Source organism: Chamaea fasciata, unplaced genomic scaffold (assembly GCF_029207755.1).
Source record: "Chamaea fasciata isolate MVZ Bird 193981 ecotype frontalis unplaced genomic scaffold, bChaFas1.0.hap1 SCAF_1, whole genome shotgun sequence".
NCBI classification, from domain to species: Eukaryota; Metazoa; Chordata; class Aves; order Passeriformes; family Sylviidae; genus Chamaea; species Chamaea fasciata.
The window spans coordinates 134,982,832-134,995,354 of NW_027094086.1; the positions used below are offsets into that span (position 1 = coordinate 134,982,832).

Here is a 12,523-nt window from a genome sequence, read left to right on the forward strand (position 1 = left end):
CTTTAAGGGAGTAATACTGATGTTTTTTAGTCAGTGCACTGGCTAAAGAACAGAACTGGACTACCTAAGGCATAGGATGCATTGGCCCCTCAATAATTTTTCAAGATGCAGATATTTAATTTATACCGTCTTCTTCAGAGTGAAAGACCTTTCTACTTAATTGTTTTGTCATTAAAATATATAAACAGAAGATGAGTATGTAAAAAGTGTGTAAGGTTTATTTACCTTAGGTAATTCAAAGTCTTTTACTTTTTGAGCTTGCTAAAGCCCACTACGTGCACTATGAACACGTCTAAAAAGCAAATTTTGTTTGCTTTCGTCATCTTCGCCTGAGTTGAAAAAATTACTTAAAAAATAAAAAGTTTTTTTTTTAAATTCCTTAATTATTAAAACATTTTATTTGGAAACACAACAAACTAGGCCTTCTATAAAGTAATTTTTAGTAATTTTCACTGTGGTGTCTAGTAGCTGACTGTTCTTTCGGCTTTGTGATGTTGATTTTCCTTTGAATTTATTTATGCAGTGAACACTTATAAATTTGTCTAGAGCTCTTTAAATATTTCAGGGGTTTTTTAACTTGAAAGAAGAGGAAGTGTTTTTTTGTTTAAATTACCAAAATTTTGAAAATTCCCTTCTGGAATTCTTTATTTAAAGAAAAATCTTACTGCAGGTGGCTAAATAGATCTTTACTATGTGCATGTATTTTCTTTTGGGCTGCATTAAGAGAAGCTGATATAACTTATTTAAAATACTAAACAATGATTTTTTTTAAATAGCTGTATTTATGTAAATTGTATTTTAAATGGAATTTTTAACCATGTTTAGTGGAGTCCTAGTGATAAAACACCAGTTTTTAAAGGACGTGGGTTTTTTATACCTAATGTCATGTTCAGGAATATTTTCTTGATGTTGTCATCAGTCTGAATTCTGTGAAACTGTACACCCCTATATAAAATTAGTGAATTTTAGTGCAAGTAGATGTGTGTAGTTCCCAAGAGTGTTTAATTTTCTGCCTTGAATGCACTAATACAGTGATGAAATGACTGCATTCCAAATACTGAAGAAGGAATGTAATTCTGTTACACAGAAGATCTTTATGATTCTGTGACAGTGCTAAAGAAGTCTTAAAATGCCAATTTCATACACTATTTTTCACTTTCTTGTGCTTTTGAAAAATATGTCTTCTGTGGAACTCCTCCTCAGCCAGGGAGAATTAAGCCCAGTTGTTGATCCCTTGACCTGTGTCAGACCCTTGATTTTAGGTAGAATGGTAAGGAAGATGGCAGGCATAGTGTATATGTGATCATAGCACATTTCTATCAACTTTCTTGTTCTATATGTGTTTGTTCAAAAAAAAACGTACTCCAGTTTGCACCAAGTGTTTGTTATGGCTTCAAAACATGATGGATGTTAAAGCTGCCTAAGCAGCAAAGTTGTTACTCTTCTTTTATTCATTTTCATCTTGTTTGTGCCCCAGATGCAAATCTGAATCTCAGACAGGAATCTGAGAATCATATCCAGCAAGGTGAAGGATCAGCAGGAGAACCAATGAGTGATTAAAAAAATTATTTAGCTCTTGGTAAAGTTTTTCATAAAGTCCTTTCACATTAAATGTTTTTTTTTCTAAGATCATAATACTTCCCATCAGTTTTCATCAACTACAGGGAGAAACATAATTGTACTTCTTCCTTTTTTTAGGAAGCTTTTTGGGCACTCCTGGGAGCATAAAGTCATCTTCTGGAAGTTCAGTTCAGTCTCCTCAAGATTTTTTGAGTTTTACAGACACAGATCTTCGAAGTGACAGTTTCACGCATTCTCAACAGGCTTCGTCAACCAAAGATGTACATAAAGGAGAGGCTGGGAGCCAAGAGGGAGGAGTCAATTGTTTCACTTCCTTAATTGGTCTCACTTCATCGTCAGCAGCTGTTTCCCAATCTAAAAACTTTGACAGCTCACCTGGAGACTTAAGTAATTCAAGCCTTACTTCTACAGCGTACAAACGAGCTCAAACTTCTGGAATAGAAGAAGAAACTGTAACAGAGAAGAAACGGAAAGGAAATAAGCAAAGTAAACATGGGCCTGGTCGACCTAAAGGAAATAAAAGTCAAGAAGGTCTTTCCCATCTTTCAGTTTCTTCTGCTTCCCCAACTTCATCTGTGGCATCTGCTGCAGGAAGTGTGACAAGCTCTGGTCTTCAAAAATCTCCAACTTTGCTCAGGAATGGAAGTTTACAAAGTCTTAGTGTTGGTTCATCTCCAGTGGGTTCAGGTAGGTGTTTATTGGATTTGTTTTCTTGCCTCAAAATATGTTTTTATTATTTTAGCTTTTATTCTGAGTATGCTTTTCAAGAACATAGTATCATTTAAAGTATCATGAAAATCACACTGGGGGAAAAAGGACTGTTGGAAAAGTAAGTTTTGTTCCACATGTAGGTGCCACTGTGCTGTAGGTGGCTGTAGTAGATTGACCTGTGTATTGGCCTAGAGGCTATATAAATGCAGGTTTTGAAGCTGTAGGGGGAGAAGTTGCATGAAAATAGGTTCTTTGAAAATAACATGTGGCAGGTTCAGCTAAAAAAAAGAGAAAAGTGATAGTATGGACTTTATTGTCTGCGTGTTCTGTTATACAGAGAAAACAAAATTGGTACTCAGGTATGTCAGCTTTGCTGAATGTGTCCCATTTTCCCAATTTAGCTTAACTGAAAATCAAAATGACTACATGGGGAATGACCAGTTTAAACGTGTGAAATTATATTCTGAATCTGGACTCCTGTGCAGCTGGATGACATTTTCATATTCTGGTGTGCTACTTAGCAATTGAAATTGGCTGGTTTGTTCTTCCTCTGCTCTAAATGTTATGCGCATCTGGGGCTGTGAGAAGCTTTTCTGTTTCCAGTAAACCTGTTTGTGGAATGGCCTGGCAGAATACTCTTATCTACCAAAGGCTTTGTTGCTCTGAAGTTTCTTTCAAAGCTTTTGTGATACAAAAAGTAACAAACTACCTCACTTTTGAAACTTCGAAATTTTGTCCTTTTTGTTGTTATAGTGAGGTGGTGGTTTTTTTGTTGTTGTTGTTATTTTTTGTTTGTTTTTTCTTTTTCTGTTTTTGGGGAAGTGAGAAATAGAGCTTGATTACTTGCTTTTAGTGAGGGTGTTATGCTTTTTGTATTGTATACTTTCATTCTATAAGCAAGAGATATTTTTAAAATATACATAGTTCAAGGAAAAAACCCCTGTATTTCTTTCAGAACACGGCAGGTACTTAAAAACTTGATGTCAAAGGCACATTGTTTTAAAGCAGTTAGATGCAGGCAAATGATCATTTTTGTTATGGGTAATAATGGCAATAGCAGCAACAACTATATTAAAAAATACTTTTCCTGTATTAAAATCAATGGAGGGAAATGGTCTATGATGAAACTTCGTAATTAACTATTTATCTTTCTGTTTAGAATACAGTTTTAAGAATATGTTCACCTCTATGTTATGAACAGAGAGCATTTAGCAGATTCACATCAGTGTTCTGATTATTGTAGTATGATCTTTGTTATTCTTTTATAATCTCTTTGAGGTGGATTGTGTATTGTTGTGGTTGGGGTAGAAGATAGAAGTACAAGGTCTTGGTTTGAAGTGAATGACCCTCGTTTCCCTTCTTATATTTGTCGTAGAATATTCTGCTCTCGTCAGCTCATTGAACAGGCCTTTCCCTGTCCAGGTCCATTCTTGCTTCCTTTGTCCTCTTCATTACATCTCACTCTTCCATCTAGGAAATGGCAGTGATAATGTTAAACTCTTTGTAAATAAATGCATGGATGGAAATACCATGTCGGTTTTATTACTTTTATCATGGTATTCAGCCTATAGTTTAACTTCTGTTAAGTATCCTTAGATTCTTGATGGCCAGCATTAGATCTGTCCTTTAAAACAGTGATATTTACTGAGTATGCCAAAGAACATGGATATGAATAAATGAACAAACAAAATTAGTAAACAAAATCACCTCAGCAAAACCAAGAAAACCCAGAGATACAAAAACTAATGGGATATCTTTGAGCACGAGCTCTAAATTTATCCAGAAACTTCTGCTTGAATCAGAGCATATTTTTGTGATGTACTCTTCTGCCTCATCTCCCATTTTTCTTATGTGCTGCTCTCCTTACTTCATCATAAGCATTTTTTTGGTTCAGCAACCCAGTAACCCAATTTACAACAATTTTTTGTGTTGTAATGAAGGACATATGAGTATTGCCAGTATTATCAGAAACATGTATTTTCTCAGGTCTAATATGTTTCTCTTTTAAATGTACCCACCACGTGTCCACAAGATCTGTCAAGTGAATCTAAATTATTTGACCCAAGCCCCCAGATAAGGCTTTGTGCATGTAAATGTAGTGAGTGAAAATACGGGGTACTCAAGTCAAAAAGTTCTTATTGCCTCTTACTTGGAATTGCCTTGATACCTCTAAGAAGCTGAATCAGGTACGAGCTAGACCATACTAAACAAAGATTTTGAGGCACTTCTGCAAGAATCTCCTCTTTTTTTTTTTCAGTAGTCTTCCTAACAGCTGCTGTCTGAAGTTATCGTTCTCTTTCAGTTTTCCTAAGAGTAGTTGTTGAGATCCATTAAAATTGTGAAAAACATGACTTCACAGATGTATGATAATTGTGTTCATAGTTAAATGTTCAAGTGAGACGAAGTGTGAAGGGAAGCTTATTTTAAAAGGTAATGCAGATTCAGCATGTGCTATTTATACATAATTAAAGGTCTTCCCAAAAATTTTTATTCAGAATAAGTATATTCAGCTAATTTTGCAGAAATATTTGACATTTCCAGACTTACGCAGTCCACAGGACTTCTCTTTTCTTGCTTAATGAGAACAGAGATGTACCATGAATATAGGTATAGTATGAGGACATGTTATTAGAAGCTGTTACAACACATACACTCAGGTGTATTTCAGTTGCCATGCGACAGATCTGATGTGTTCAAGGTTAAACTTAAGTGTGCAATCTTTATGCTATTTGTGATTTTTTCTGAAATGTATTTATAACCTGACAGGAAACATTTTATGCATTACTTTAACATTGTATTCAAAGGGATAAAATTAACTCTAAAAAAATGAAATAAAATTTAAATTGGTAGGACGATATGGAATTTTTGCAGTAAATTAAGCTTTATTAGTACCATCTTTAAAAGAATCCCACCAAGGTTCTTTAGATATCAGCTCATTTACCAACCATACTTCTCATTGTGTTGAGAATCCATAAGCACTGTAAGTTTATTGTCTAAAAAGGCCAAAGTCAGTTATTGGAGGAGTTACATAAAACTAATAATGGTTCACCCCAGTAGGGTTGGTCTTTGGAGTGATTTCAGGATCTGAATCTTTTAATAGGGGGAGTGTGTGTGTTGATTTCATCTGAACTGGAGAATTTTATAGAGCTATCAAACTTTCCAAGTCATTCTAGCTGTATTCTCAGGATTAAATTAATTTTTAGCATCCTTCCAGGGAATAATATTTAAAGATTTCTAGTCTCGTATTGTAAAGCATTGAGGGCTTTTGTCCCTCAGCAATGGGAAAAAAGAGGTTTTTGTGTGATGTGCAGTATTTCTGACTTTTGTGGAATAATGTAGCAATGTAAAATGGAAAGAATCAAGTGTCAGAAGTTAACTGAAATTTCTGTTTCATGGTAGATAAAGTTCTTGTGCAGTTGTCTTCCAAGTTCAGCATGGATACTTGCTGCTGGATATATTGTAGTGCTTCAGGCACTTCTCTGCCTTTCCCAGTTCTGCTCTTGATTTCAAGTGTACAACAAATTGTATAGTATCAACTTCAGTAGCTAAGGACTTCAGGGGATTATTTGCTTCAATATTTGAATTTTTGTAAAATTGATTTTATGCCCTTATGTGTACTGTAAACACTAAAAAAAGCTGGTATTTTTTTTTCTTTAAGAATACTGGAAAAGATTAAATGACCAATTGGGCCTTGAAATGGTTAGCCTGTTGTTTCAGCACCCTTACTGTGTCAGTCTTCTGGAATTCCTTTGTCCTGACTGAGGCAAAATTAAAATTTGTCTTCCTACATTTTTATTTCTGCATCATATATATTGTGCCCTTAGCCAGTCTTCAGTATGCTCTGGTTGGTAACACTTGATGCTTTTTTGGAATAAAGGACTCATCCAAACCCAGTATTGTACCTTATTAAGGCAGTATTTCGAATTCTGAGAAACCATGAATGTTTTTGTTTCCTCTGAGTCGATCTTGTCTTGTGCAGTCAAGTTTCAACTTTATAGGTGAGTTTGCTAAATGCTTCAGATTGGTTCCATGTATTTTGCTCTCCTTTCCCCTCTGATTCAAGCAGTGCTGAAACCTTTGTCAATGTTAGACACATTATGCTGTACAAGATCATTGTACTGTTAAGCTCATTGTTGCGCTGATGACACAAGGAAACTCTGAGTTTCAAAGTAGAAGAGTAACTTGAAATTATTCTCATTGAGATATGAAGTCCCTCAGTACTTAGGTTAAATCTTCATGATGCTGTGTTTGAAGTTTGACTTAGTAGCTGAATCTGCTGGGAGGAAGAGTTTAGGAAAAATTGTTCTGAAACAGTTTGTGCTATTATGCTTATCTGCAAAGTGCACCAAAGCAGAAGTCTTGCTGTGTTAAAATGCCAGTTTGTATTCAGAGGAGATAGAATATAAAGAACAAATTGATACTAATAGATATTAATGGCTTTTTAGGACTAAGCAAATGGTATAGAAAGCACACAAGGCAAAATCAATGTGTGGAGGATTTCATTCTTCATATTTGAAACGGAACAGAAGTGGTGTTGAGATTGGTGAATTGGGGTACAAGATTAAAATGTTAAAATTAATGATTGTTGGTGTAGAAAACATGGAGATGTTCATCAGGTAACAGGGAAGAAATCACATGAGGTAGTAGCTATGAAAATGTGGGGATTATCATGAAATGCATCAAAGTTCTTAAGTAAAACAATTGTTATCAGCAGCTACAGCCAGAAGTACTGATATTTCCTGATGGTGAATACATCGTACTTCCATGCTTTTAGACTGTCAGTGTTAAATTTCGGTAAGTCTTTAAAACTCAGGAAACTGTAAGAGAGACTGGCAACTAGTTAATGTTATGCAATTAGGATGTGTCTGACAGAAGGAAGGGAGATGTTAAGACATAGAAAGGTGTAGTGATGATTAGTGGTGGATATTGAGAGTTATGGAAAATAACTTACTGGACTAATTTTGTTTTCTGTTTTTTAATCAGTGGCGTAGTAGGTGCCTACATTTCAGTTGATACAGCATAACATTTTAAATAAAGTCTTTTAATGATAGGTAGTCAGAAAATCCTTGCATTAACTGTAATTATTAGGTAAGTTTCAATTTTATTTTGATCAGAGAACTATTAAACTAGTGTTTACTTTGTTATTTCCCCTTATGCTCAGTTGGTCAGGGCTTGGTGCTCATAGCACCAAGGTCACAGCTTTGGTCCTCAGTTCACCTAAGGTTTGGACTCAGCAATCTTTGTGGGTCCCTTCAATTCAGAATAGTCTGTGAAATATATTGGAAAATTCTGCAACTTTTGAAAAAGTCTGGTTATGTGGGCAGGGTAAAATGAATCTCTTAGTCAGCAGTACAAACTAAGAGTTATGTTGGTTGAGCTAAAGGAGAAGATTGTCTTAGAGAGATGGATGTATACTTGCAGGATAAGGATGGCCTTCTGGGGAAGGAAGGGCTGTAGAGAAAAAGGATAAAGGTGATTAATCAGTTGTGTCTGAGTTTCCAGTGCTGAGCTGTGTTTAAAAAGGTTTTAATGCATAAACAGCAAGCTAATGAGAAAGGCAGCTCTGCATTCAGAGTGTGTCTGGTCTTTGAATACTGTGTGTGGTTCTGTGGTTTGCTGTGTGAAGAAAAGAGCCACGAGAAGGATTCAATGACTGGAAAAAGCACATGATTGGAGAACAGCTGTGGAGCGAATTTATCAGACTATGGATATCATATGAGGAACCGAAAACTAGTACAATGATGCTTAACCTAACAAAAAAGTAAAACATAATCAAGCGAGAAAAGGTATATAGTTGAACAAATCTCAGTTCTGAAAATGTATTTTCTAGAAGATACAGTTTAGTTGAATGTATTTATTTGATTTGCAGGTGCAGGAAATTCTAGAGCTAAGAAGTCAATGTGCTTGCAAAGATTCTTGTTTGGTCCTTACCTATGAACCTAATTCTGTGCTGTATTATCTCTTTGATTTTTTAAAGAAAATTCGGCATGGTGCATCAGTTTAGCATATGACATAGTTTGTAACTGGGCAAATAATGTATTTTAAAATGCAGTAGTTAGTAGTAAATTTTCAGGCAGCATGGCTTTGCTAGAACTGGTTCTCGTCCTGGCAGGTTCTATGCTTTCATCAGAGTTTGAGAAGTCATCTTTGCTGCTTGCTCTGAGGGTTCAGGATGGTTTCTAAAATGTATGTTGTAAAAAATATGCTTGGATGTAATAAATAAGAATTCCTTGGTTTAGAAGGCTGTGGACAAAAAAATACTGAACAATGAACTTTCTTACAGAGGTGTTTTGAAAACAGTTATGAAAAACTTCTGAATAATGACGGAGAACTGAGCATTATTATACTTAAGGGGGAAAAAAGGCTATTGTCATCACTGTGACATTAATTTCTAAAAGGGGTAGAAAAGTTACATCACTATTAATTGGAATTGCTCCATACATGTTGCAGGTGGCAAAGTACTATATTTATTTATGATGCTAATTTCCTCCTAAAATATGACTATGAATGTGGAAGTTGAGAAGAGGCATATAGTGAGTGATATTTTAAAAAATGCTTTTCAGAGAGTCTCAAGATCTTTGCTAGACTGGAAATATCTTTAATTTGAGAGTATTTCAGTTTACAAAAATGTTTAGAAGCATGATCATAATTATTATACAGAAAGAATTATTATTCCTGGTCAAGATTTTTTTTTTTTTTACATACTGGTAATTGCCATTTTCTGCCCCCCCCACTCCTCCCCTTTTTTTTTTTTTTAAAGTTAGTAGAAAAAATACGGTATAGTGCTTAATTGATGGGCTGCTGAAAACAAGAAATGTTCAGCCTGTTCCATCTGGAAGTCTCCAAGCTGCCTGGCTTTTCATGGAAGCAGAGTTTTGTGCATGAGATGCAAATCAGGCATCCCGTGAGCGCTGCAAGATCAGGAACTCTCGGAACATCGCTCTGAAACAAAACTTGATTTAAAACAAGGCAAAGTTTTCCTCTCTCAAAAAATTGTCAAGTTTTTGGTTTTGAGTGAAAACAGATGGGAGGGTTTTCTGAAGTTTTTAAAAAAAAAAAAAAAAAAAAAAAAAGGCCCAGAGAAGGGAGGTTCTAATAACTGGGATAGAGTTTCCATGTCAGGCTGCTAAGGCCAGCGAATTTCAGAGAAGATCTTGGCAACTGTGAAAATCACATGACCAGTTAATTGTTGTATGAGAATGTGTCTGTCAGGTTAAAATAGAAATTTTGAAGATGATATCTTTAAACTAGATTCCCAAATTATGGTGAGTCTGGGCATTAGCTTCTATTTAAATTTCAAAAGATGTCATTATTTATTTAGTCATTATACTCTGACAGTCAACAGCAAATAGTATGTTTAAATTACGAAATTGTAATATATTTCAGATGCTAAAAAAAAACCACAACAAAGCAAAAAAAAAATCAATATAGGGAAATGGAATGTGTATTTTCTTGACTTCCTTTTTAGGTCTTTCATTTAATAACAAAATAAAGAAAATTTAGGTAGTTTTTAATTTCAGGAGAAAGACATAGTTTTAAACAGCTTAGCAAAAAGATGTAAATATTTCTAAATTGTTTGAAATACTGTTTTTATTCAAGTTTTGGGAGTCTTACACCCAAATGCTAATTTAAATACAAGAAATTCTACAGCTCTAGATCATTGCCCATACAGAATTATTTGCAGAATTGGCATCTAAATACAAACTTTTTGAAACATAATAAGAATTTTTATGAATACACTGACGATTTGTTAGTTGTATCTATACTGGCAAAGAAGAAAATGGACTGGAAGGGCTTAAAGGCTACTTAAGTTCCTGTACTTACTACTTTCCAAATTTAGCTATAAATCTGTTTTGTTTGGTATAACAGAAGGTTTTCAGAGAGGTTCATGAGCTTTTTGTAAACTGCTTTTGTCTTATATTTGACCCATAAGCCTGTGAAGTGTCTTGTATATATTTGGTGTTAGTTTTTATCAGGAGTTCAAACTTAACTTACTTTAGGCCTGGGTAATCTGCATGAATGAGATCTGCCTGACAGCTTGGTTGCTATTATCTGATAGTGAAGAAAAGAAATTGCCTGCCTTTCCAGTGGCTGATTGTCTTTGCAGATACATGGAGTAAAAGTTTGTGGTATTATCATTATTACATTAAAAAAATAAGGGGAGAAGGAGAAGATGTACTGAAACTTCCAGTTTTGTGCTTAGATTATGTTGGTTCTTTAACTCTTATTATAAAGCTGAGAATTATAATTCTAAATAGAGTGGGGGAATAAGGAGATACTGTGAAGCAATTAAGATTTCTATCCTATCAGATGTCTTTATTGCAGAACTTGATATTTGCTTTAGAGGTATATCCCTTTTCTGAAGATCAAGGATATATTCCGTAGTTCTGTTGCTGATTGGAAATAAAGTGAGATGCAAGTGTTTGCTTACTTGTAACTGTTTAGTTCCCAGAAACTCCTTTAAAATGGCTTAACTTAAAGAAAAAAAAGGACTTTCAATATTATATCAAATTAAGAGGTTTTTTTGTACATATATATTTTAAAATGAAAATATTCATTTTCTTGAGTGTGAACATTTTTCGGCATCTGGAGTCAATTACTAGAGTGTGGCATTCTTTGTAAGTCAAATGTGAGATAGCAATCAGTCTTTTAACTCCATAAAATCTGTTAAAGGTGACATGGGAACATAAAAAAGTGCTTGTGGGGGAGGGTAGACAAGAGACTTGACTATAAAAGGTGCAGTAGGGTTTTCTACCCTTCCTTGAAAATTGTACTTTTCAGATCTTACAGACTTTCAAGTCTTACGGAAATCAAATATAGCTGAAACATAAGTGATACGTGTGTGTTGATAGTTCTTGAAGCATTTTTGTCCTTCTGAAGACTGTCCAATTCATATGGTAAAATTCTTTTTTTTGTTGTTGTTGTCAGTCAGAGGTGACAACACTACAGTCTGGTTTTTAAAATCAGAAGGAAATGTACTTAGCATTTAAATTTTCCATTTATTTGACATGAAGAGCTGCAGTACCAGAAGTTAAACTGACTGAAGCTTGTCTCAGGATTATATCTGGGGAGAGGCTATGATGTCTAGAGCTGTTGTTGATTATCATAATAATTTCTGCAATTCCCTTGTAAAGTTTCAAAAAGAAAAAAAAATTAAACAGAAATGCTAACATAATACAGTGGCATAAAAAAGACTAGTTACCTTAAAATAATTGAGCTTTTCAGTGAAAGATGCTGCTCTGGGACAAATCCATTAAGACTTAGAATGGAGAGATTCATGCGATGCTCATGTAGGATGACACTCACATTTGTATAGGAGCTATACTGCTTTTTAAAACAAATATAATGGGGCTAAGTGTCTGATTATCAAGTCCCTATGCTACCTTCTTATGTAAGTAATTTATTTTTCTTCCTTAAGCAGGTTCTATGGGTGTGATAGGACTAAGAACAGCAGCTTTATGAAGCTGCAGGTTGCCTGTAGGATGTCACTTGGCACAGGGCTGCAGCACATGCACCCCAGCAGTTCTGGTTGTGCGGTGGAGGGTTGGCAGCCAGGTGCACAGGCACAGGCTGCTCCCTGTGCGTCAGGATGTGCCTTGGGTACCCAGTGAGAGTGTCCCAGTACCTGATACTGTACAAACATCACCTGTGCCGTCTGCACAAGCTGCACGTAGCTCCATCTGAATGTGAGCTCATTTTTGATGGATGTCCCCAACATGATTAAAATGCAGAAAATTGGCAGCAGTAAGCCAGCAACGTATTTCCAGAAGGTTACTCAAACAAAACTCTCCTTCAGGAGCATTTGGCATAGCTGAAAATGTGTTGTAGGAACTTTATACAGGTATGCCATATACACAAAGTGTGCTGTCAAAATTCTTAGCAGGACAGTTCTTGCAAGGGCTTTTGTGGTGGTAGTGCAGGAAATAATAATGAAACAAACTATTCTGCATTGTTAGAAAAGCTGCTTCTTATCCGATCCTGAGTGTAAAGCCATTTTTTTTTGTCCATTTGACCAAACTGGGATTTAACACCTAGTTTAGATGCAAACTCATTGCTTCATATTGCTCTTTATATACTTTTTATTGAGCTTTTAAAAAGAAGTATTCATCTTTCTGTGTCAGATTTGGTAGATATGTGAGAAGGCCATAAGGGTAACAGGGAGAAAACTGTTGATTTTGACAGTGATCTAGCTTGCTGCATATGTTTTTGTGAGAGAGAATTACATGCAGTG

The 12,523-nt window shown here is 35.2% G+C and overlaps 1 protein-coding gene across 3 annotated transcripts in view; it reads left to right on the top strand.

The window, feature by feature from the left end:
• Nucleotides 1-12,523, top strand: part of MLLT10 (MLLT10 histone lysine methyltransferase DOT1L cofactor) — a 126,591-nt gene that overhangs the window by 66,210 nt on the left and 47,858 nt on the right. For all 3 annotated transcript variants that reach the window (XM_066198926.1, XM_066198934.1, XM_066198940.1), the window contains one exon: nt 1,699-2,268. In XM_066198926.1, the coding sequence (XP_066055023.1) occupies nt 1,699-2,268 (570 nt within the window). The remainder of the gene's footprint in view (nt 1-1,698; nt 2,269-12,523) is intronic.